At 47.9% G+C, this 26764-nt stretch overlaps 1 protein-coding gene across 8 annotated transcripts in view; it reads right to left on the bottom strand.

Annotated features, from left to right (window-relative positions):
• SEPTIN6 (septin 6) overlaps positions 1 to 25540 on the bottom strand; it is a 62673-nt gene extending 37133 nt beyond the window's left edge. For 3 of the 8 annotated variants that reach the window (XM_031445577.2, XM_031445579.2, XM_031445575.2), the window contains exons 1-3: positions 19893 to 20040; positions 11748 to 11862; positions 4593 to 4788 (exon numbers count right to left, since the gene is read on the bottom strand). In XM_031445577.2, coding sequence (XP_031301437.1) covers positions 4593 to 4788; positions 11748 to 11862; positions 19893 to 19952 — 371 coding nt within the window. In that variant the 5' untranslated portion in view covers positions 19953 to 20040. Of the gene's footprint in view, positions 1 to 4592; positions 4789 to 11747; positions 11863 to 19892; positions 20042 to 25372 lie in introns of those variants that run through there. The other 5 variants (XM_064482803.1, XM_064482802.1, XM_031445581.2 and 2 more) reach the window with 4 other exon arrangements.
• Positions 25541 to 26764: the final 1224 nt, after the last annotated feature.

The following is a 26764-nucleotide window of genomic DNA, read 5'->3' as shown; positions in this document are numbered from 1 at the left end:
AAGATCTTTTTGCATTTTAGAAAAAAATCCTTTGTCTGGTTTATAGGTTGCAAATATTTTCTCCCCATCTGTAGTTTATTTTTACTTTTGTTTATGGTATCTTTCAATAGACTGTCGACTGGAAAAAATGCAGACCTAAAAGTTGAGAATTACATTTTATTTGGTGGACAAAACTGAGGACTTAAGCCCGGAAGACAGCCTCTCAGATAGCACTGAGGGACTCCTTACAAGAGGTAAGGGAGAGGGGGAGGGCATATAGCTTAAGTGGTAGAGTACATGCTTAGCATGCACAAGGTCCTAGGTTCAATCCCCAGTACTCCCTCTAAAAACATAAATAAATAAACCTAATTACCTCCCCCCCAAATAAATAAATAAAATTTAAAAAAAAAGAAGAGGTAAGGGAGGAGCCAGTATATATAGGGGATTTTGCAACAAAAACCAGGTAGTTAGAACATCAAAAGATTATTATTAAAGAAAACCAGACATCTCAAGTTAATGAATTTAGCACTTTTCTGTGTATGGAGAGATGCAAGAGCCTGGGCTCACTGAAATCATTCCTTTGATTTGCATCTTAACTATCCAGGACCAGTATCCTGTTTTTCTCCATCCTGAATCCCCTCAGGGTCCACAGTTGGGGGCGGCTGCCGTGGCTGTTGGCTTGATGGCCACAACATCCTTTGTGTACTGATACGAGAGGCAACATCTTTCCGTTCACAATACAAAGGGTTTTTTTTTTTCATTTTAATGAATTTAAATCTGTCAGTGTTTTTGACTTTTGGATTTTGTGTCACAATTAGAAAAGCCTTCTCTACTTCCAAAGTGATAAAAATCTTCTATATTTTCCCCTCATATTTTTAGAATTTGTTTTTAATCCAACTGGAATCTATTTTTGTGAATAGTGTTTGTGTGGGAGGGTCTCATCTTATTTCTTCCTAGTGGATGGCCTATTTCCCAGCACATTTTCTTGAATAGTCCATTCTTCCCCTGCTAACTTACATACACTAAATTGCCATATAAACATGAATATGATCTTGGACTCATTTTTCTGTTCAGTCGCTCCTTTTGCCATTCTAATGCCTTTACTTCCTTACCTGCCATTCACTCACAGCAATCTAGTTTCTACCCGTAATTTATCTGTAATTATTATTCCTAAGTGTATTAATGACCTTCATGTTTTCAAACCCAATAGATAGTTTTCAGTTTTTATCTTCCTGGACACCATTTATCATTCCCTCCCATATGCTACATGATACAACTCTCCCTCGATTCTTCTACCAATAAAACTCATGATCATCATGATATCTTCTGTTCATTGGTTACCCTGTGCCAGGCACTATTTAAGCATTTCCTGTGCTATACATGTTGAGTCCGCCTCACCACAAGCCTCCGGGCAGATATTAGTATGATCATCATCCCCACTTGACAGAAGACTGGGGTATAGAGAATGTAAGTGCCTAGTTGTGGTATCAGCCCTGACAGTTGTAACTTGCATTTTTGTAATGCAAGTGCCTGGTTTCAGCTTTGATTTCAGAGACATCCACTTCAAAAAGGCAAGCGCTTCAAGGTCAGCTATATCTCGAGTAAACACACTGCCAGCCACCTAAAGATAAGGAACCAGCCCCTCCGACCCCCTACCTTAGGCTTTGTTTTAAAGAGCTTGGTTGATTTCCATCACTGACCATTTAGGCTGCTTGTTTTTTCTCTCCCAATGTTTTAAATTCCTGCTCTTATGTTTTAAATTCACCAATAAAGAGCAAGCCCGCAAAACTATAGGCCTCCCACTCCCAACCCGAATGAAAGCAGAACCCGAATGAGGCCCTGTGCGCAGGTTTTTTCTCTACCCATGACCTCCCTGTGTAGCCCCAGGTGTGCCTTGTCCTTTCCAGGACCTGTCAGTAACACATCTCCCCCCCCACCCATGGTTTCCCGATGGTTATTGCTGAGGGCGTCTTGCAATGATGATAAGAACCACAAGGGCTGGTCCAGTCACAACACTGGTTATGGATAAGATGAGACCAGCACAAAACACTTGTCCAAGATCCTTGGGCTAATAAGTGGCAAGATGGGATTTGAACCCAGGTCTGTCTGAGACCAAAGCCTACGTTACTAAGGACACCTCCTTCCAGCCTGTCCTGTCTTCCTCTTGAGTTCCTTTTGGTCCAGCATCTTTCCAAGGGTGGCTTTCCCCGGGATATGGCCTTTGTCACTGCTTGTCTCAGTTTGGCCCTGCGCCCTAGGTAAAGCAGGGCCTCCTCAGGCTCTATGTCAATGTGGCTGCACTGACAGAACTATGCCCACATGGCTCTGTCAGAATGGAGAAAATATGGCTTTTTATTGCAAATCCCTGGCGCTGACTCCACCTTGCTCCCCAGCCCAATTCTAAGGAGGCTTCTCATTTCTTTTTGCAGTTTGTATTATTTGATTGTGTATGAGTATGTATCATATTTATAATCAGGAAAAACAATGAAGATATTACACATATAATAGAAGTAGATTAGCCTCTAAGGGGCTGTATCAGTTGGGCCCTCCTAAACCATAATTATCAAGTCATTTTCCAGTGTTAGACATGTTGAATGTATGTTACTGAGAACCAGGAGAAATTTAATTGAGATGCTGAGCAATCTGCAGCTGAGATGAATCACTCGTATTGTGACCCAAATATCCCCTTTCCCCAGGGTCTAATTTATTCTCCACCAAACAAGATTAGCACAATAAGCAAGCCTACAAAAAACCGAGGTGTCCTTTGTCTGGAATTTCAAATGGAAAACAGAAGTCAGTTCAATTAAGGAGCTAAATATATTTCTTCATTATAAGGAAATGAATATGGCTGTTGTAACTTTAAGGGAGAAAGAGGAGAATTTGGGATACAGTTCATCTAAGAAGCAAGAGCATCCTCAAAGGATGAGCAGACACTTTGCTCAAAATGATGAATGGCCTTTTCTGCAAAGAGCACGTGTGATAACCATGTGACTTTTAGTTAAATGCAGATAGGTGCCTGACCCCCCCCCCTCCCTCAACCCAGCCCTCATCACATCCTCAGTTGAGCCTCACCCCTACCCTCACTGGAACACCATTCTCAACCACCCACAGTCTCTCCTCCTACCTCTCTGCTTACTCCCCGTTCAGTCTCTTTCCAGGATGTCTTTTCCTCCATCTGCTGATTTAACAATCCCAAGGTTTTTGTCTGTGACCCAGTGTTAATCTCACTCAACTCTGATCCCTGGATGAGCTTGTGTATGCCTGCAGCTGGAACATATCACCTATACCTTGATAACCCAAGTCTCTATTTCCAGCACAGACCCTCCCCTGACTTCTAACCCTGCCTATGCAGCTGCCCACCGAGAAAGGTCATCACGTCTCTCGATGGTCCACGGGCAGCTCAAACCCAGCGTGTCCAAAACAGAGCTGATTCTTTTAAAACCTGGTTCTGTCGGATGACCTCACTTACTGACTGCTGCCACCATCTGTCCACTCTCCAAAGCCAGAAACCTAGGCCTCATTCTAGGTTCTTCTTTTGCTTTCACATTACTACATCGAGTCTCTACCAAGTCCTGTTGGCTCTACCTACTCAACAGTTATCAAATGTGTCTGCCCGTCCCTATCTCAGCACTTGTTTCACCGCTGCCTTGATGGAATTGGTCCAACAGTCTCCTAATTGGTCTTCCTGCCTTCCAGCCCATCTCCATCCTACCCCAAACCCCTTCAATCAGACTACATCATTCTACTTCATAAAGCCTTTCAATGGCTCTATATCCACACATGCTAGAAACCCCTCCATAATCTGGCCCCTACTGACCTCTTCAGGCTCATCTCCCCCCCACTTTTCCCCCAGCTCATGCCAAGTGCCAGGCCAGGGGCAGACCAGTGTCATGGGGCCTTAAGCTCATAGGATTTGAAGGGCCCTTCAAGAAAAAAGAAACCAACATTATGACTAGAAATTAGTTCCAGGGCCTTGCAGGGGTCTGGGTAAGTGAGGGCCTGAAACAAGCTTCAGTGGCTTCACAGTAACTCTGCCCCTGGTCTCACCAAACAGAGCAAGCGCAGTTCCCCAGAGCATGCCACAGACTTCCACATCTCTTTGCCTTTGTATCAGCCATTGCCCCTGCCTGAAATGCCCTTTCCAACCTTCCTTTGTCTGTCTTACAAAATCATTCACCCTTCAAGGGTCAGCTCAGGGGGCACCTCCTCTGTGCAGGCCTCTCTGACCTCCCCGCGTGGAGCTGACCGTTCTCTCCTTCGTGTTCTCATTATAACGTGTCCTTTACCTCTGTGTGCCCTGTCCTTACCAGAGCATACCACACTCCAGAGAACTCATTTGTTTAAAACCAGGCTTCCCCGTGAGTGCCTCAAGGGCAGAGACAAAGTCATTCCTTCTTAGATCGTCAGAGCATGTCAGGCCGGAGCTCCATAAACGTCTGCTGAATGGAATGGAAAGCGCGTGGAGTAAACAGACAGGGATCCTGGGCAGAGGCGGCGCTAGTGAGGTACCTGCTCCCTGCCTGCGTCAGCTGAGCGGAGGTCCAGGAGGACCCCCGTGGTGAGCTCCTCCCCGTGGCCTCCCACCAGCCTCCCCACCCCACTGCCTTCCTTACCTGTCCTCCTTGTTGATCTGGTCCCCGAAGCCCACTGTGCTAACGATTGTGAGCTTTAGCCCCACGTTGCTCTCTTGAAGGTCGTAAGTATTGGACCGGAGCTGGACACCCGGCTGTGTGTGGGTGGCTGGCTCCCCCTCGAACTTGGTGTTGAACAGGGTGTCCATGAGGGTGGACTTGCCCAAACCTGTCTCTCCTGAGAAATGAAAGGATAAATTATAATCCATTCACACAGTGACCATGCGGCCATTACACATCATGTTTGGGGTGCATATTCATTAACATGGGAAAAAGTACATTCAATAAGACACTAAGTGAAGAGCACAGAGAACTATACGAACTGTTTGAACTCCGTTAAGTGAAAAGGACTATAAGGAACTACAACAACATATTAGCAATAGTCATCTCAGGACAGTAGAATTGGCGTAGTTTTCCTTTTAGTCTTCATATTTGTTGTTATTTGAAAATTGAGTATGCACTATTTTGATAGTCAGAAAAAGAAACTGGGTTCAAGGCAGTGATAGAGAGGTAAGAGTCATGCCCAGAAAAAGACTGGAAGGATATACGAGATACTCTTACCAATGGTCATGTCTGGGTGGTGGGGTTATGTGTGGTTTTCATTTCTTCCTTTATGCTTTTCTCTATTTTCCTAGTTTTCTACAAGGAACATGTGTAGCTTTAACAATAAAAATTGAAGGACTATTTTCAAGTTTAAAAGACAGGGACAGTGGTCCCTCATCAAATAAATATCCTCTCCTCTCAGTCCCCCCCCCCCCCCGTGTCTCCCTGCCAGGCCCAAACAGCACTCTGCAGATGCTCAGATGTGTATCCCAGTGGGGAGACCATTTTTAGCTAATGGGGAGGGAATTTAGCAGGCCACAAATTATTCTTCCTTTTACATTTCAAACAAACCAGTCATTTGTTTGTTTAACTAACAGACTGCAGGATACTAATAAATTAAACCACTGGAATTTCAAAAGTCTTGACTTTCACACCAGGGAGACAAGGAGAGGAAGGGCTGTGGGGACTGGTGAAGGTTTTGGAAGGTTATTCCTGAGAGGCAGAGGACATCAAACCCCTGCCAGAAGCCAAGGACTGCGCTTTGAAGACCTGGGCCATCCTGCTGTTCTGCTATCATCACCTCTCTTTTCCCCTTCCCTGCTCCAACCCCTTTAGATGTGAGAATGACAAGTCTTCCTAGATTGCCCTGGGCAAATCCTGGCCTGGCAAGTCCCCGCCCCCGTGACCAACAGCACCTATCTGCAGGGCAGTCCAGGGCTGGGGGTAGAGCTGCCCACCCCATAACTGTAAATGGTCCCTCTCCCCTCCACCTTCTGGGTGTGTCTAGCTTTGCATCTTGCACGCCTCTTTCATCCCAAATAATGAGCTATGAATGCAGGAGGTGCTTTTAAAAATATCTGTCTAGGCTGAGAGCTTTCTGTGCATGGAGAGCTTGGTGAGAGAGAGACAGAGAACAAGGAGAACATTCAACTCAGCCTGGCTACCCAGCCCCCCAGCCCAGTTTCATAGTCATGGCTGGTTAATGGAGTTGATTGCCAGGGTGCAGGGAAATGGTTCCTCCCACAGATCGTGTTTCCAGCCAGGGTCTGCTGTACCTATTAGCACCAAAAACTATCCCAGAAGAGGCCCTTTTTCCCCTCCCTAAAGGAATAGGAAGTATTTGGATTCCCAGAAAAAAATCTGGTGAGGTGGGAGCCTTTGCCATGGGAGGTGGTAGACTTGGCCAAGCAAAGGAACACATCGCCCCCTCCCTGCCCAGGTCGGGGTGCAGCTCTATGGCAAAGGGCCAGCACCTCTGAGATGGGAACACCGGGTGGCTCCCTCCCCCAACTCGCCTTCCCTCTGGGCGCTGAGGTTCAAGCTACATTCTAACCTGCCTCTGTATGTGCATTTTCCACTCACATCCTCACCTCCAGGCCCTCTCTTCTGTTCCCTGAGCTCTTTGCTGAATGCCCCGCAGCTCCTAGGGGGTGGTGGGCCCTGACTCCCCAACACCCGGAGCTGGCGCCCTGACTCCCTGATCCTAAGAATTCTCAGACCGCAGGATGGGCAACTTCTGACAGTCCCCAGAGTGCTTAGCCCAACGCTCACCCAGAGGCCTCAGGAGCAGTGCCAGAGGGAGGGGCCCCGCCCTGTTTGTGCAGCTGGAGAAAAGGAGGCCTGGCAGGTAGGGCAGGGCAGGGCAACAGGGAAAATGACCACCCAGATGCCTGCCAGCACAAGGGGGCTGTGGAAATTAGACGCTCAGTGATGAGTGTCTGGAAGAAAAGACCCGGCGGGTGTCTAGGGAATCGTGATAAATGCAACCTAAGAAGAGGGCAGGAAACCAGTGCGCTCACCCCATTGCTATCTAGCTCCCGTTCCAGTTTTCCATCAATGTGGAGCCTAGAGGTGGGGTCTCTCACGATGGCTGTCACAGACCCAGCTTGAGCCTGGGTTGCTGTCCCCTCCTACACTGCCCTGGGCCCAGCATTGAGGCGGGGAGGGGAGCCACTTGCAGCCTAACCCGGATCAGGTCAGCACATTCCGACACCCCCGGCAGGAAGGTGGGGCCCTGGCAATTAGATTCCAGCAGGAAACCTGAGGAGTCCCAAGGGGTCCATTTCTCTCTCCTCCTCCCTCCTCAGAGTGGACAGCAGGGTTTCTTAACCCCTTTTAAGTCATCTCCACCGGGCCAAGAGGATTTCCTCTCACTTGGCTTAACATAGATAGGATCCTGGAAACACCAGGGTTTTAAAAACGAATTTCAGTTTACAATGTGGAATATGACATATGCTTTTACAAACTATACTTCCTGGGATAGTCTGACGTTGACCTCTCTATCCTGAGTTCAAAACCGCTGTAATAAAGCTTAGGCCTTTTCTTCATCTGCTGTGAACATTTGCATCCTCTGGTATCTTGTGCAGTTAAGTCTTTGCAAGTGATGAAATGCAGAGTCCCAGGCAGATTATCACTAAACAACTGTGTGACACAAGCTGAGCCCTTCCCCTTCTCTGGACCCCAGTCTCCTTTTCCATAAAATGAGCATGTTAGAGTAGTAATAATAATAACTGTCATTTCTGGAGCACTTACTATGTGGGTACCACTGTAAGTACTCTACATATATTTTCTTACTCATTCCCCACAATAAGCTTACGGATGAGGTACTACTATTTGTCCTCAATTTACAGATGGGTTAACCAGGCCACTTCCTAGCTGTGTGAATTTGCCCCTGCTCTTCAGTCTCTCTGCACCTGACCTTCCTTGTCTATAAAATGTGGAGGAGAACTGGCCCAGGGTCACAAAAGTAGTATGCGGTGATGCTGGTGTTTGAGTCCAGGCAGTCTGACACAGGAGCCTGTGCTTATAACCAGCATGCTCTAGTGTGGCCCACAGACGTGGGAGGCTGGTTCATTCAGTTATTCAACAAATATTGACAGAGCCTCCAACAGGAGCCAGGAACAGGTTTAGAGGCCAGGAATACAGCAACGAACAGGACAGCCATAATCCCTGTTCGCGTGGAACTCTGTCACACAGAGCTTGTCTCTTCCAGCTCCGAATGTGGGAATAAGCCAAGATAAATGTCTTGGAGTTCAATAAGGAGGTGTTCAAAAGGAAACTCCCCAAGGAACTCCTGTTGGCCAAGGGAGCCTATGGATGGGGACAAGGTCTTGCCTGGCGCTGTGACCTTGCCCTCTACTCCTTCCTGATCTTGAAGAGGCCAGGCTGGGCTGGAGCTGGCTCGCAGGGCTCCCTGCAGCTCTTCCCAATCCCACATGCTGTGACATCTTGTCTGCAGCTCAAAACCAGCTCTGGTAGAAACAATGACATCATGGAAATCGGCAAAGGCTACTTTTCTCCTGAGAGTGGGTTGTTAGAGGCTGACCAGCACACCCCCACCGGCAGCCTGTCTGAGACAGGTGGGCAACTGCTTCTCCCAGAGACGGAGGGATGAAACAGTCGTACCCTGACCTTGAGAATATGCTAGCTGCCCTTCCCCTCCTCCTGTGCTGAGCTGCAATCCTGCTTCTCTTGTATGTGTTTTTTTTTCCCCCGAGTTCAACAGAGCCCAGTGGAGCCTGGAATCTTGAGCAGCTTCAAAGTAAATATCATTATGACCCTTTGTGCTCGTCCCAGGCATTCTCTGTTGCTGGCCCATTAGGAGGGCTGAGTCTTCTTGGGGCTCTTTCCCAGCAGAACATTTGCACGGCTGACTCTGGTGGTTCCTCTGAAGCCTCCTGAACTATATCCAGAATCATGGGATCCTAGTGATTCCCAAAGCTAAGGAACTAGGAGATTTTTACTAGGGGAGGAGAACTTCACCCCACTTGGTCATTGTTGTTAACCGTAGAGAATCTGTTGGAGAGGAGCCATGGGCCTAGTCACGCCCATGTGCCTATCCCTCTAAAAAGTTTATCATTTATTGATGCCCCTATGTATGGGTTATGCTCTGGATTCTTTCTCAAGCCCAGCATGCACATGCGCACATACTCTGCCAGGCTGGGGCCTCTGATCAGTGGCCCAGCACCAAGATACATGATGCTGTGATAAAAAATATCCTAGGTCTCTGTTAATAACCAAAGCTAGTGTTACCATAATTTTACACTTAAAATGCCCTATCAATGAAAAAAAAAACCCTTTGGGGAAACACAGTCTATGCCCAAACACAATTGTTTTATAACAGTCATTAAGGAAGTAAACCTGATCATTATGCACAGATGGTAGGCGTCAGAGTATGCTCACTAAAGGTCCTGAGAGAGAAAAGGTCGCCTTCAACAGCCAAGCTATGGGCCCTTCATGAAGTCAGTGACAGTACCCAGCCCCCTGGCTGGGCTGAGATTGCAGTCTTAACACCACTGTAAGCAGCTCATGACTTTGGCCCAAATTGAGTATTCTCAGAGCAATGACAGGGTTGTGGGCCCAGCCAGAGAGCAGGATACATGAGTTTCTAGCTTTTTTTGGATCAAGGATGGGGAACGAAATTAATCCAGTCCATCCAAGGGGTGCACCTGCAGGGCTAAGAGGAGAGCTATTAGGGCAGCCATTTCCTGAAACTTAATAAGCGGGGAGAGTTGGAGAAGGGGTGACTCCTTGGGTGCGAAGGTCTCCTTCCCAGCCCTCCCCTCTTGGAGGGTCTGTCCCAGGCAGTCAAGCGATTCCATCCCAGCAGGTGCACACTGTGTGGGTAGGGGTTTACTATTTCTCCCACTCACTTTGCCTTGAGCTTGGCTTCTTATTCCTCTGGGCCCTAGGGGAGCCTGTGGTCCACATGTCCCATTACCCTACACTTCCACCCTCAAAGAGCCATTCTGACCTACATGTATTCCCTAAAGCTTTACTAGCCCCGCCCCAGGCTGCACTTGGTTGAAAGGTTGATTAGAGTGGGCCTGTCATTCCACTTCTTAGCCACTCAACTTTAGTACAGGTCACACAGAGCTCTAGGAGGAATGCCGAGGAAATCCAATGTTTGTGCGGAAGTTTTTCAGTAATCAAATATTATGTGAAGTAAGTTGGCCATTAGCCAAAGATGGAAGAGATTTGGCAGTCCTAATATTGGATGTGATAGTAGTTGGTCTTGATGTCCGTCACTATGACTTCTGTTTCTTTTGCATCCCTCTCCTAAGAGCGCCTCGCCACAACCGTGAGTAGACTTACAGCATGTGAAGAATTAACAGCCTAGATGTGGACTCCCAGGCCCATGATCTGTAAATCTGTGAAGCACATATTTTCATCACATATGTTCCAAAGCTAGTGTGAGGGAGTAAGTCATTTCACTAGTGAGTGAGCCTAGCTGACCTCCTGTCACCCATATTTAGAAGTGGCTTTGTTTTCTCTACTTGTCCTTGAGTGTACTCAAGGATCCAAGGAAGAGTGCTGGGGAGGAGAAGAAAAAAAAAAAGAGTCCAAGAAAATGAATGACCTTTGTTAGAAAACAGAACTTTAAGCTACATTAGAAAGTAGAATATGCAATTCAGTAATGTTCAGACCCTCAACATGAATGAATTCCCCATCCGCTCTCTGTGAAAATAAGAAAAAGCTATTAGCCAAAGAGTGTGAGTGTTCCAACTGGCGTGAAAACTGCTGTCATTATGGTATTTAGACAATCATTAAGGTTTGGAGGTAGGTCACCGAAAATATGTAGGTATGCTTTATGGCACTGTACGGTGAAAATTATATGCTGTGATTGTGTTTGCAAACTTGGGATTATTGAAGGTCTAAGGAGAGATTCTTAAAGAATGTCAAGGAACTGCTGTTTCTCAGATTTGTCTGTCTGGTGCCTAACAGTTTCCAAAGTGCTTTGGCATTCTCAAGAGATGTTGCTGGCAGCGGTTAGAGAAGCAGTGGCAGGGACAAAGGGTCAGGCAGACCTGGGTCCTTGTCCTGGCTTTGCCACTTATTCTGTGTTGCCTCAGATAAGTCCCTTATCCTCCCAGGTTTCTTGGCTCTGTCTGCTCCATGAGGATATGAATGCCACACGCTCTGTTCACTCCACAGAGCCCTGTAAGGACCCAAATTGCTGATATGGGAAAGTGTTTGAGAAGTATAGTGAGTGGCTCCCGTGGGGTTAATTCATTCATCCATTTCACATACATTATTGAACTCTGTGTGCTGCGATTAGTACCTTAGAGGTGACTCAGACATGGTTCCCACACTTGAGACTTAAGGGCCAGACAGAGATATATTTGAGGGGAATAAAAGAACTTTGCACACAGCTGTGTGGTGCCCGTGCTTGAGCTCAAACTGTAACAAGCTCAGCAGGGCTGCAGAGGAAACAGACAGACCCAACCCCAACCCACTGGCCATAGCTGGTAGGCAGGCATCTTTCCACGGCCATTGCCTCCCTCCCAGGCCTGCCCTGGCTCCTGTTTTCTGCAGTCAGAACAAACCTGACTAGAGTAGCTGAGCCGGCCAGCTCTCTTACAAAATTTCCACTGGATGTCACACAGCTCAGTCTCCCCCAAGGTATGGCTGCATAGGGAAAAATGTAATTATAGTCAGCTGCTTACAAAAATAAGCAGAGGGATAAAAGGGGGGGGGACACTCTTGTAAATAGACCAGAATGACACACTATTTAACCTAATTACCTGCAAAGCCACATCCAGCCATTAAGGATCCATATTCTGTAATAGAATTTCCTGCAATGGAAATACTCACCCACGCACAGGATGTTGAAGCAGAAGCCCTGGCTGACTGACTTATTCACCAGCTGGTCAGGCAAGCTGTCAAACCCCACATGTCCAGCCAGGGGGACGGTTCGGCAACCTTCACCCTAATTTGGAAGGGGAGGGAGGGAAGAAAAGGAAAATATTCTTAAAAGCAATCTAGGTCTCACTCCCCATCCAAATGCCCTCTGTGCTGATAAGTAACACCTGTCTGGGGCCCATCTCTTCCCTTAGCTAGTCCCTGATCCAAAGCAAAATGACCTATCGGCTTAGAAATGATGGATTCTTGGGGACAGGCATCCTCAAGGCTCCACAATGAATATCACCACAGTGCCAGACAGAGAAAACTACAAAGGGGGCTTCTAGGGGCGGGAAAGGAGGGTTAGGAGATGAGAATGCTGGGGCCGGAAGTTCCCAGGCTTGAGTTAACTCTCGACTCAATCACATACAAGCTGGGTAACCTCTTGGAGACTCAGTTTTCCTCCAGGTCTGTCATAGGAGATACACCTTACAGGTGATTGGGTGACTCATATATGCTAATACATGTAATGAGCTTAGCATCATGCCTGGAACAGGCACAAGTGTTCAGTAAATATGACATAGGGACTTCAAAAAAGCAAGGGCATTCTGAGGATCTAACCAAGGTGGCATGGCAGAAAGGGTAAGAGAACAGGCCTTGGGAGCAGGCAGATCCGAGTTAGAGTCCCACGTCCTTTGCCTCTGGACATCGGACAAATTACTTGACTTCTCAGAGTTTCCCCCTCTGTAAAATCGGGAACTAGTAGTTACTACCTCACAGGATGGGTGTGAGGATTAGACAAGATACTGCCCCTGAGGGTGAGCACGGGGCCTAGTGTGTGACGAGCATCCCTGGACTGTAGCCGCTGTTCTTACTGCACCGTGACGTTATCCCGCCCCGCAGACCCCCGGACGACACGTGAGGCCAGGGAACACTTTTGGCTCCCTGCCCTCATGCTTCTTCCTGTTCCTTTGTCTCCATAGGGGGCAGGCAAGTCATTCGCAGCCTCGGAAAGCAGGGGGCCTTGGCTTTGCCTGCAGGTTCCAAAGCTTCCTATTGTTAATGGTTTTACAAAACAGGGAGAACCTCAAACAGGCTTCCAAGGAGCCAGGTAGACAGACCAAAGGGCCTGCATATACTCAAGAAGCGTGCTAAGGGCAGAGAGCCACAAGGGAGGGGCGCAGGGCCTAGGGGAAGCTGGAGGCAGCCGAGCTGGACAGGAGAGGCAGGCTGTGCAGGGAGTCAGGGCTTCTGTTGGGTGGGGCCCCACCAAGATTCCTGTCACCAGAAAGGCACCAAGAGCAATTCAAGAAGGGCGTGGCTAGTGCCAGGAGGCCTGCGCCAGCATCCCAAGCTGTGCAGCTGGCAGCTCTTAGGGTGAACAGGATCACTTCTAGACTAGGCCCCTGAGGGTATGCCTCCACACTGAGAGGGAGGAAGGGGCGGCATTGGTGGGGGAGCCCCTCAGCAGCTGGCATTGTCAGAACTGGTTCCCAGATAGCCCTGCACCCAGCTTGGGATCCCACTCCCACTGGTGTCATCAGATCCTCCAAGAGCGAGAGACAGGGCCGGTGCCAGTGACTGCCATCTGGCAAGATCGTTACCCCCACACATCTCACCCCACACACTCCCAGTGGAGTATTCTCGACAGACAACCATATGCCATCATTCCGCCCTGGTTGGTGCATTCTGGGCCCCAGAGGGGTACCTGAAGACAGCTGGGTTTCATGAGTGGCCCGCGTCACTCAGGGCTTGTTCTGCATTCACCCCCTTTTTGCTTCCCCTCACCCCTTTCGCCTTATTTTTATCAAAGCAAACAAAGAAAGATGTGAGTTTTTGCTACTGTTCGAACACTGCAGGGGAGACAGAGACAGGAGAGCCAATATGCTTTCTCAGTAGAGCCTCCTACATAGCAGGCATCGGAAACTGGGGCAGACTCAGAGTGGAGGTTTCCTGAGCCACATTCTATCGCCCCTGGCTGCCTCTTCTGTCTCCAAATTCAGCACCAGGAAACTTCAAGTGCTCCAAGGCCTCTGGTCCAAGTGCCAAAAGGTAAGGAAAGGGAATGTTCAAACTCAAGACAGCGGAGGGCAGTGGGGAGGACTCCACGTCTTACTCTTAAAGATTTATTTCATTGTCAAAGACTCACCAAGCCCCTCTGTGTGCCCACAGTTATCTCCCACCTAGCACAGCGCTGTAAGAGCCCTAAAGAGCGGAAGAAAGAGTATGGCCTTTATTCCCTAGGCCACAGGCTTTGAAAGGGGCATCTTGAGTGTTTTGAGCATGGAGGACCATGAAACAAGTAGTGTTTTGAAAAGATCATTGCAGCTGCAGGGCGCTTGACTGATGGGAGGAGAGAGGGAGTAGGGGCAGGAAGACATATTAGGAGACACCTCCAATAACGTTGAGCTGGTAGAGGGACAGTCAGACATTGTGACAATGCTGGTTGAAGTAAACTGATCTGTCTTGGGACTCAGGAGGGAAGAACAAATCTGAGAGCCTTCCTAAAGAAGGGAGGAGACAGTGAGTGATGGGGCAGAGGGAGTCGGGGAAGGGTGGTGAAAACTGTAAGGCTGCAGGGTCCAAAGCCTGGGAGCTTTGATGGACCAAGAACAGAAAGAGGGAAGCCAGGAAAGGGTGCTTTAGTGGAAAAGTCGAGGATTCTGGTTTTAAACACCTAAATTATTTTAAAATTACATTTATCAGGTTTTTTAAAAGAGTAATCAATGCTCACTATAGAAATTTTAGAACATATGGAAAATTATAAAGAAAAAAAATCACCCATAATATCACATCATTCTCCAATGATAATCACTGTTAATAATTATATGTATTTCCCCACAGTCTGTATACTTTTTTCTAACAAAATAGGGATAATCCTGTATATTCCTTTCCATTACCTGGCTTAATAACATGACACTTCATATGGTATGGATGTTTTCTTAAGTAATTTAGCATACTTCTAAAACATTACTTTTTTGGCCACATAGCATTCCATTGTAGGAATTCACCACATTTTCTTAACCAATCTTCCACTGCTAGACGTTATCATGTTTCCAAGTTTTTAACATTATAAATAATAATTCTTATTCTTACAAGTTTGCATAGTCTCTGATTATTTCCTTCAGGTGAATTCCTAGAATTAAAGCCTGCTGGGTCCAAGGGTACACACATTGGAGAGACTTTGGTACACACTGAGAATCAACAGAGAATAGTACAAATGTTTATTTCCAACACAGGATGCGAATGTCTGTTTACCCATACTTTAACCAGCACTGAATTTCTGAGGCTTTTTAATCATTTTGAATTGAATCACTGAAAAATGATACCATGTCACTTAATTTGCATTTTATTATTTAGAGTAAATTTGTTTTATTGTTTAACTATGTATGTGTATTGTGCGTATGTACATGTGAGTTACCAATCATGTCTTTGCCTGTTTTTTAAAAAATAGGTGCTTATCTTTCTCTTCTGGGTTTGTAAAAAGCATTTTATATATTAAGGAAAATGAGATAGTTTTGATTTTACGGTGAGATATCCAGGAAATGAAACCCAGTAAGCACTTAGCAACATGGGATTGTAGCCTCAGGGAGAATTTGGGACTGAGATATAAATTTAGGAGTGAGAGGTATGAAACCAGATATGTTCTCCAAGAGATAACACAGGGAGAAAAGAACTAAAGATTGAATATAAGAAATGACCACAAGTAAGGAATGTAAAGATGAAGAGAATTCTCCCAAGAAGGGGAAATGATCAGAAAAGTAAAAGATGACCCAACAGTTTTCTAACACCAGAGGCCAAGGTTGAAGTCAGGAAGAATTACGGAGAAATGACCATGATCTGGATTTGGTGAAGGCCATTAGTAAGTTTTAGAATCCATTTTTTTTTCTGTATCTTTTTACTCGGTGTCCAATACACCAAAATTAACTGGATGGTTTGGGGACTCGGGGACATGGGAGCTGGGTAATGTGTTTTCCTTGCTAACGAAGACTTAAGCAGCAAACTTTATGTCTCAATCCTGGTAGTTGAGAAAGCTTCAAAAATGAATTTGTATATGCAGTTCCTGCTTTAGGAAATCCTGTCTTAGCGAGCACCATTCACTCCCGCTTTGATGAATCTTAGATGTCAGGGTCATAATTATGAATATCAGTCCTCATTGTTCAGAAGTAAATATGTAGAGGTGAAAAGGACAGGACATTGGACTGAATGTACACTGACCCCAGGACAGCCCCTGGAAGTTTCTTCCCTCCTCCCTCTCTAAACCTCTGATAGCTTATCTCTTTCCTCTTTCTTTTAAGGTGGCCTGATTAATTGAGGTCCTGATTACTCTGATTGCAGTTAAGTGTACGTTCCCTGGATTATAAAGTGCACAAGAGGAAATGGAATTGGCAACTTGGCCCAGCACATCTGACACTAAAACCTCAAGTTATCTTGAGTAGAAAGTGGTGCCACGTTCCACGCTTTGAACCGAGATGCTAGAAAGGCCACAGCCACCAAAATGTTAAATGGCCCAACTTCCATGACCCAGCAACCTCCCCTCAGAATCTGTTCTACAGAAACTCACATGTCTGTACAAAGATCCATGTACAGTACAAGGAAATTCATCATAGCATTCTTTATGCTGAAAAACTCAAAAAACCTACATGTCAGACAATGGGAAAATACTTAACTAAATTATAGTACATGCATATTCTGGAATATTCTGCAGCCATTAAGAAGAATGCAGGAGGTCTATAGGTACTGATGGGAATATCTCCAAGACATATTATAATGTAGAAAAAAGAAGCTGCAGAACGATAAGCGCTGTATAAGCCCATATCTGCAAAAAAGCTTTGTATGTGTGTATTTGCACATAAACGTGTGTGAGTGCAGGGAGGGGACTGAAACGACACCCCCTCAAACCAAGAACTGTGGCTACCTCGGGGGAGGGGACTGGGACGAGGAGCTGACTCGGGGGCGAGTCAGTATGCTTCTGCACTGTTTGATTCTTTTACAGCATGAATGTATTCACACATTACCTGTGTCATTTAAAAACATTTTTAACACACAAAAAGAGCATTCTCACTCAGCTTTGCAGCAGGGGTAATTGGGAGGCAGAGTCTGAGAGGAGCTAAAAAGAAGGCAAAATGAAAGCGGGCTCAGGAGAACTGGGAGAGCCCCCCCCCTCCCCACCCCAATTACACTTCCTGTTTTCTGCTCATCTGCAGTCACCTGCGGTTTGGAAATACGTTATACCACATTTTGTATCACAGGCAGAAACATCGCTCTTTCTCTTCCGCCTCCTCCCCTGAGGACACACCAATTTTGTGTTTTAACTGAATATTCGAAGGTTCGTGTTATGAAGAAGGGGTGAGAGCGGTTACAGCTGCACATCTTTCTCCCACTGTTGTTATTCTGAAAATAAAGTGTCCCATATGCACCCAAGTGTGCAAGTCCCCCTACCTCCTTTCCAACTTCTGTGGTATAGGAAGCCAGCCGGACATGAGGCCTCTGGGACCTGACGGTGCCTCTGTGTCAATGGAGAATTTCCTGCCTCCATTGAAAACTGGGGTGGCCAGGTTAGTAGCTGTCATTCCGAAGGGCAAGACCAAAGAAAAAAGTTTGGAACTCACGGCCAGTGACCAGGCTTACCCTAAACTTGCTGCTCTGGCCTTGGCACGGAGATGCTAGGAAAGGACCAAAATACTGAAATGGGATTCTCTCTGGCAGCCTCCTGTGTCACTTGCTGGTGGGTCTGATCTCCCACACCTTCCCACTCTCCATCTCCACCCCCAGCTCTGAATACTGGTCTCTGAGAGACCCTGCAAATCTTCAGGATGTTCAAACTCAATGAATAGTTCAATGATGCACAATGAAATATTAAGTGGCTGATAAAAAATATATTCTAAGACTATTTAATGGCATGGGAAAATGATCACCAAATACAGTTAGACAAAAAAAAAAGCCTGTATATACAGGACCATCCCAATCATGGGGGAAAAAAGTATATATGCATTTTTAAAAGCTTGGAAGAATATATACCAATATGGTGACAATAGTTACTTTTGGGTGGAGGGGCTGCAGGGGTTGCTGCTTATCTGTTTTCCAAATTTTCTACAGTAAGCGTATTTTATTTTTATAATCAGAATTCAAACATTATTTTAAAACGATTCTATGATGATACTTTCTGAGGCAGGAAAGTGGCCTCAGATATTTTAGCAAAATCTTCAGTTATGACCATAAACGTGCCTTTACATACAGATAATCAGAAAATGCAGTTAAGTAGTCAACTTTCAGGCAGTTTTATTATATACAAAACATTTATTTTACAGATAGTATAATAAAACCTTATTATTCTCTTCATTATGACATTTATGTGTAAAAAGACATATAACATTATTGTACAGTACACCTTCCATGTGAACCAGAAGGCAAATCACATATCCTGAAACATGTAGCAAAAAGTCTTGAAACAATCAGGTGGGTGATAGCTCTATCGGCTGCTTCCAGTGTTGTCAAGAGAGTGGATGCCACTCATTATCCTGTATTATTAGTCGTAAGAACCACAAAAGCACTGACAAGTTCTCAGAGGTTAAAAAAAAAACCTCCAATATGTCTAACACATCAAATGTCAGGATTTCCTTCATGCTGATTCAGCAGGGCTGAGAGGAAACTGACAGTAGTAGCGATGCCCTGAACTGGGAGAGAAAAAGCAGGGGGTCTTTCCAAGGAGAAACAAAGCCTGCAAAAGCTAGCAGCACTCCTTAGGGGCCCCAGAAATGCCTTTCAGTGGGGGAGCAGTTTAGGGGAGCAGTTTAGGGGACCCTGGGGAAGCATAAAGGAAACCATCCTCACCATACACAGAGAAGGTCCGTTTTTGGCAAATCAATCAGATGGAACTCTGGATTTTAATACATCAGATCAATTCCAGAGTGGCCTTCCATTATATAAAAGGATTCACAGCAGGATTCTATTAAATAGCCAGCTCTCCTAGTGCATTTAAAAGGGGCTTCACAGGTAACTATATTCAATATCTTGTAGAAACCTATAATGAAAAAGAATATGAAAAGGAATATATGTATGTATATATATGACTGAAACACGATGCTGTCCACCAGAAATGGAACAACATTGTAAACTGACTACTTCTATAAAAAAATAAAAATAAAAAGGGGATTCAATTCAATAAAAAATAAAATAAAATAAACAAAAGGGGGTTCAACAGACAAAAATCTGGCAGTTATGTACCTGTACAGGTAGACAGTAGCTCTATACACCTACACGGACAGACAGGCAATCTCTGAAGGGTTTTCTCTCCCAGTTACTGAGACCCTGCTGAGCTTAAAATACAGACTTGCCTTCTCTGCAACTCTCTCCCCACCCAGCTCAAGAAGTCAAAGCAGGGAAGGGGTGGAGTTAAATTCTGCCACCTCATTCGGAAGCAGAAGCAGTCAAGGACCTAAAAGAAATTAGGCTGACGACAAGGAAACGTAAGAACCGCACAATGTTCAAGCTGTAAACGCCCTTAAAGATCACCTAATCCACTCTGCTCGTTTTACAAAAGGGGAAACAGACTCAGAGGGAGGAAGTGACTTGTCCCGAGTCACAGAGTGATTTAGTGGCAGAGAGTGGTGCTGGGATCCAGGGCCTGGTCAAGCAGACTGCTGCTCTCAAATGGAAAAGCTGACTCAAGTGGCAGAGAGAATTCTTTCTGCTGCTAGAATTCAGGAACACTGGGCTTGTGGCTGATGCTGGTCGGAGGGAGAAGGGTCGTGGGGCCTGAGTCTGAAGCCCGTGGGCTCACCGAGGTGGCTCTGGCCCACGGAAGGCAACTGAAGCAGACGAGGCCAGGAGAGGCTGGCGCCGGCTTCCGCACCCTCTCCCCACCCCGGCTCATCTCCCTCTCCTCTCACTCAGCCTGGCCTCTGCTTAAGCGCCCCAGGGTTACATCCGACCGGCCAGATTCTAGGTAAAATATCTCCACCTCAGGGCAGGGGTGACCCCTGCTCAGGGTGAATCAACTTTCCCACAAAAGCCAGACAGATCCCCTCCAAATCAGGCCATTTGACACAGAGTTTTCTAGGTGTTCTGGCCATTGTTATCTCCAATCTGTTCAAAAGAGAAAAAAGGTTTACTCACAGGCCTTTGGATGCGTGCCCAACTGTCCTCTGGGGAGCCTGAATTTGCCTCTGCCTCCATCTGGTCTCATTTAAAGGGGATCTGAAAAAACCCAGTTCCTGCCTCAGCGCCAGGGCTCAGCGCTGGGGCCTCTGCGGTGAAAAAACCAAATGCTACCTCACACTTCATCAGGGCCGTGAAAGCAGAGCTCTGCTCCTGTTACCCCAGCGCCTCTAGGAGGGGTCAGAGAGGGCCCTGGTGGGAGAAACCCGAGCCCTGGGTCCTGTCCCCAAGAAGGCCTGCAGATCTGTTCCTGGTCACCTTTAAGTGAGTGGCAGGGATGACCCCACTCCAGGGCCAGCGGAGGGCGTGCTACAGAATTCAGCAGATGGCTGCCTCAATGAGAAGACACCGCAGAAGCAGTAACATTATTTCTCTCCCTCCGGAGCATGTGGCCTCCTTCCTCTGTGCACGCAGCAGAGAAACCCACGGTTTCAAATCCCGGCAGCAGAAGCCTCCTCCTGCCAAACCGAGGAGGAAGGGTCTGTGTTTCTAATTTATTCTGCTCCCCCTCTCCAGTTGTTACTTAAAATAATCCATCATTACATGCTTGGTGGCTCCAAGATTTTTATTTAAAGCAATATGGGAAAAAAAAAACCAGAAAAAGCAAGGAAGCCCACACGTAGCCATGACTGTGCTATCTGGGATTCAAGTTAAGGATCTTTTTAACATCAGAGAGTCTGCAAAGCACCCAGGTAGACTCTTCTCTACCCCATGAGTGTACTGGGGGTGGGGGTGCAGTCAAAAGAGGGGAGAGGGGACGTGGCAGGATTTTTATTTCTCAGAAACATCAAGAAAAGGCCAGAGTTTTTGTTGTTGTTTTTAATGTATCTATATCATCTGCTAGGTGTTTCATTGCTTCATCCACTGACCAGCAATAACACTTTGGACGAAGCAACTTGGTCTCCTTGAACCCATAAAATGAAAAGAATAATAATAGTTGTCCAGGAAGCTGTTGGGGAAAATGAAATCATACAGATGGAAGTGTTTTGCCATCGTTGAAAGAGACATGTTGTACTTATTCATGGTATTCTTTTTCCTTTCTTTTCTTTCCTTTCCTTCTTTCTCTCTTTCTCCAATGTGGTTTTAATGTACACGCAACTGAAAGTGCCTCCCAATTGTTCATGCTAATGGCAAGCCATGGCTCTGATAATCCAGAAACCCAGGCAAGTCCAGAAATCAGTCCTCTTTAATTCTGGAATACCTTTTTCCAGAGGGCTTATCTTCCTAATTAGTTTTGCTCAGGCTAATGTAACGGGTTCGCTCCCTTACAGCACACAAAGGGAGGGGCCATTCTGGGTAACAAAGCCAGCAATTAATACAAAATTTACAGCAGAGACTCTACAAAGTAAATGCTGTGCACATGACTGCAGATCAAAATCTCATTATACTATACAGACAAATCGCTTGGCTGCAATGCAGTTTTGTAATAAGAACGTCGCTAACACTCACATTTCCAGGATTTAGGATATGAAGAGGAAACGGGGCGGGGGCGGGATGGGGGGGCTCTCATCTGAAAGCTCTGAGAGGGCTGAGTCTTGTGTGCCTTGGCCACCACTATATCCCCAGCGCCTGGCACAGGGCCTGGCAGAGTGGTGTCCAATAAGCCCATGTTGGGAGTAAATGAAAATAAAAGCGCGTGAATTAACAAATGAAATGTTTCCAGCCCAGTAGCAGAAGGGACATCTCACCCATTTTCACACCTACCTTTCTCTTACTTGAAGCCCCCACGAAGCCTTTCCTGTCACCCACCGCCCCCCTCCACTGCTGGCTTAGGTCCCCTTGTAATAAATTCTCCTAGCAGTCAGTAGCTCTCCTGTACAGCACTTAGCACAAGGATAATTACACACTTATTTGTGTCTGCCTCCACTACTAGATTGTAAACTCCCTGAGGGCATGGGCCAGGTGCATTGGCAGGGGACGGGGTCAGGCATTGTGATTTCCTCACCCAATTTTTTTATTTTGAAAAGTCTCAAACACACAGAAAAGTTGGAAAATAGTACAATGATCATCCATATACCCTCGACTTGGAGTCAAGAATGTTTCATATTTGGGGCCATGTAAATTTTCTTTAGTGTTGTATCCCCACTAGATGTATGGGTGAATATTGGGGTTCTGCTCTGTGCTTCGGGTATAATATGACTTTTAGTATGAGGTGGTGGAGATGCTGAGGCAGGGCACCCAAGGAGAATCAAGGGTTAAGTGCCACCTGTTGGCAGTGGCTCTGGGAAAGTTGCCCCAGGCCCACACGAGCTAGGGCAGAGTTAGGCCCTTCAAGCTCTTTATTTAGGAAGAAAGACCATTATCCAGCTGCCAACGGAGGAAAGCATCATTGTCCACATTGTAGGATGGGTTCAAACCAGAATCAATGAGCCCTTCGTTCTATGGGTCAGCACTTACCAATCTGGACCCCAAGATGCAACACTGAAAGAAACAGCTCAATGCATAAGCCAGGAGCTGCAGCCTCTGGGGCCTACACTGTGCTTTGCTAGGTTACCTTGGACAAGCCATGGAACCTCTCAGAGTATATGTTAATAGCAGCCCACGCCACCTCACAGGCAGGGATTCGGGATGGGAACACCCCAAGAATCTTCTGTAGTTCTCTAATTATTTCAGTGTCCACAATTTGTCTCTCCAAGGAGACTGTGGTAAGCTTAAAAGCCAGGAACTGTGTCTACTACTTTTTTTGTATAGATGACCAGGGCTAGCCATGGTGCTGGACACTTATCAGTCAATCAAATAAACACTTGTAGACACAATGAGAAAATAGTTTTGTCATAAAGAATCTTTGTGTTCATTTAAGCGGGATGGGATTGTATCATGTATACAAAAGCTGAACTTCCAGGTTCGATGCATGCTCAAATAAGGGCCCTACTCAGCAACTGTAAGGCCTGTTTTGGTCACTAATAATGTTACCTTACAAGCCTGAGTGACCCTCTAGTGACTCTGGAAATGACAACCCCCCCATCCCTCACACACATACCAGAGCACCACTTGCACGGCACCATGTCTTAGAGCTCATTAAAAAGAACTCCTAAACTAGGCACACTCAGGTTTCGTCTCCAGGCTTCTCTTCCCAAACCCTGGATACACGTTCCAGGGGAAGAAACGACAGCAACCAGCCGTCCAAGGTCTCCTGAGTTAATTCCATCTTCCCCTAGTGAATTACAACTTCTTTGCAGACATAAAGGCAAGCAGAGAGACAAATGACACATAAACAGGAGCTTCCCTGGCTGGGGGAGGGGGACCCGGAGAGTGACATCAATTTTCCCAGAAACCCATTTATCACAGGAACAAGGTCTCAAGTGCTCAGGCTGCTATCTCAGCTTCAGAATCCGGCCCGACAATTATGTTCATCACACAGTACGGCCAAGGCCAGCCAGAGCAAACTGGAACCCAGCAAAGCAAACCAAGTGGCCCTAAACCGCCCCCACCTCCATTTGCAGAACAAAGAGGATCTCTGGGTTATCCAAGGTGCAACACAACCTTCTGGAATGTTCCATTTTGCATCATCTGCCCTACAATCCTAATCCAGGGAAGGGGGAATTGATGAGAGAGTGTGTGCAGGTCGATGAAAATTAATTAGCTGACAGGAAAAATCATTAGGGGCCTTTTTGGTCACTAAGGATGGAGGAAGTGTAATCCAGGAAACTAATTCCTCTACTTAAGCCATGCCATCTCCAAAATGCAGGTAATACAAGGAGAAGAAAGGGACTCTGGGAACCCTCAAAACACTAAAGCAATACATATTACACAGCCAATCTTAGGGAGAAAAGAATTCTCTCAAATTCCATTATCACAGAGCATTGTCTCCTATCTACACCTGGTCCTTCCACATCATGACTGCATAAAGAGCCCCATGCTGGGGTCTTGCAGGGGGTGGGGGAAGATTTCCAAAGAAATCACCTCACCCTTCCAAACTGGGACCAGAGGGTGGAATAAATTTAACCATATCCTGTAGAGAAAATACTACCAGATTCTGGATTCAGATCTTGAAAACAAATCAATTTCAATTACACCAAATACCTAGAGGCTATAATATATATACATACATATATATATATATTTGCACTGTAATTGCATTGCATGGACTATTTCTCTAAATAAGTAATCCACAAGGTTTAAAAATATTGTGTGTGTGTGTGTGTGTGTGCGTGCACATACGTTTCAGAGATTTTCATCAAGCAGTATTTAGTGTCATGAGATCTGACCTACCTCTACTCTCCTTCCTCACCTCAGGGTGCTGGTAATTGTGGTCTTCTTTAAAATCCCAGATACCCATGGATGAATAGAAAGGTTGTTCCCCGAAATGGAACCATCCCCTCCCTTTCCCTGAAAAAACAAACATGGAGCCTCGGGTCATTTCAGTATGATTTCTCTGCACATCCCAGGCTGGAAAACTTCAGTTTTTTAAATGAAGATTTTTTCCCCCAGAGTCGGCTGCCAACAAAAAGAGAGACGGCACCGCTTTTGCAAGCCTCACACTTATTTTCCTGAGCCCCCATATAAAGAAGCCAGCTCCACAGGTTTTGGCTCACAAGCCCAGTTACACTGAACACGCACCAGAAACAGACTCCCAGAGGCCCGCAAAACCCGGGTCAGGTGCTCAGAAACACGCCAAAATAAGCAGCCAGCCACCTACAGGCCAGCAGACTGCACCTCACATGGATGCACAAATGGGACCCAGAGGCACATGGCACGAGCAGACGAGGGGAGAGGCGTCCGGACACACAGACACACACCAGAGAGGTGAGCACACTCTGAGAAACAGGCGGAATCATCTTGGGTCACAGACAAGCCGGGCACCGCCGCCCGCCCGGAGAGGCACGAGTGCGCGCGCGTGCACTCACACGCACACAGTGATATACACACACACACACACACACACACAGAGACGCAGTCACATATGTAATGCATATGGAGAAACCCTACCCCAGCCGGTCACCTCCCCGCCCCCCTCACCACTCGCCGTCTCCTGCCCCAGGCTCACCCCAGCCCCGCGCCCCTCTTCCTGAGGGGCCCCGGGTCCTGGCGGCCGGCAGGGAGCAGAGGTGAGGCCGGGTGGTCCCAGGGAGCGAAGCCAGGGTGCTGGGGACCCGGAGGGCTCGGCGGCCCGTGCGGCCATTCATTCGGCAACGCCCCAGCGGCGGCGCCGCAGCTGCAGCGAGGGAGGCGGCAGTGCTGACTACAGCTCTTGGGCAACGCAAGTTCAGCTGCCGGCTCGCAACCTGGACCAGGCCCCCCACCCGCCCGCCACCACCGTTCTCGGAGACGGGAGGCTGGAAGATTGAGCCGCTGACCCCGGGAGCAGAAGTCCCGCCGAGCCTTGGCTCCTAGATACTGCCCACTGCCCTCTTCGCCGTGGCGGTGGCGGCGGCCAAGTCCCTTCGGCCCTTCCCAGGCCCCCGGCCCCAGTGCTGGCGCCCAAGCCCCGCACTCACCACCTGGCGAGCTATATCGGTCGCTGCCATCGCTCCTGCGTCCGCCAGGGCTGCCACGGGCGCCGCCGCAACCCGAGCTACAGCACAGGAAACAGCGGAGCTCCTCCGACAAAGAGAAAGTGTTACACTTCGGGCGCGACCAAGTCCGGTGGGGGGAGGTGCAAGGGAGGGGCCCCCTAGCCGCTGCTCCAACCCCAACCTCCCCTCCAACGCCCACCCCCTCGGAAATGGGGTGGGGGGGATTTAAAGCTCCTCTTCCCCCTACCACCAGCCCAGTTCCAGCTCTCTCTGCAACCCCAGTTGTAGGCCTTTGCGAAGGGGGGCGGGGGCTCCCCTCGGTGACCACGTCCTCTGCCCCCCCGTCACTGGGTTCCGTGGTACGTCCCGACCTCTGCTGAATTGTCACACCCCCCTGCTCTCGCCTTACATCCCTGAGTCCCCAGACCCTGGAGGCTGGAAGGGAGCCCCCCGCCCTTCCTGCCGTGCACAGCTCGGCGGCTGAGCCCTGCGATCCTCCTCTCCCTCCTTCCCGCCCCCTGTAGCCCCTCTTCCGATATCTCGGGGTGCTTGGGTGGGAGCGTCTGCCACTGGAGTCTCGCTGCTCCACCACACCTCCCCTCACCCTGGCCCGGGAGTGCTGCTGAGACCGGAGGTTGGGGCGGGGGAAAACTGCAGCACCTGCCGCTCCACAGTGGCGCTTAGAAAGGGGGCGGTTGGGGGAAGCCGCACTGCGGGGCCCCGCAACTGAGCTGTGACATGCGGAGTCCGAAGCCAGAGGTCCTGAGACTAGGCGTTCCTTCTGACCTGGGGTTTCCAAGCCTCAGGTGCTGTGGGCTGTCATTTCCGAGCTCACCACCGTTGGATACTTAATACAGACGAACCCCACGCCTCCTCTCCCCACCGAACCCTAGACCCTCAACCGTGTGAGCGGAGGCTCGGACAACCCACCCTCTTCTAGTGCTTGGACCTCCGGGGAGTCTCAGAGGAGGGGCTTGGGGCTGGAGGCTCCCAGCTCTGCTGGGAGCAATGCTGGGGAGGGACGCAGAGTGACCTCCGGTGCCTCTGTCCCGCCCCCTAGTTTCCCCTTAACCTTGGGTCAGCCGGACTCGGCGGCCGCGGTGCGCGGAGAGAGAACCTCCGCAGGCAGAGGCTCTGCGGGTCTGCTTTCCTTTTCCTCCCCGCCAACCGCCGCCGCGGGCCCCCTCCCTTGACCTCGGCACCTCTCCACCTCTCGGGCCCTGACGCCCTCCCACCCCCTCTCCCGGGAGTGGCTCCCTGCTAGCTCCCTGTGACCGGCGTACCCTGGCAGGTTTGGCGTGCCTGAGGCCCGAGCGGGCGGGACACTTCACTCCACTCCTTAAAAGGGCAGGAGCCCTGGTCTCGGAGAGGGAC

This window comes from Camelus dromedarius, chromosome X (genome assembly GCF_036321535.1).
Source record: "Camelus dromedarius isolate mCamDro1 chromosome X, mCamDro1.pat, whole genome shotgun sequence".
Taxonomy (NCBI): Eukaryota; Metazoa; Chordata; class Mammalia; order Artiodactyla; family Camelidae; genus Camelus; species Camelus dromedarius.
The sequence above is the reverse complement of the archived record's forward strand: the minus strand, read 5'-3'. Positions and strand labels throughout refer to the sequence as shown.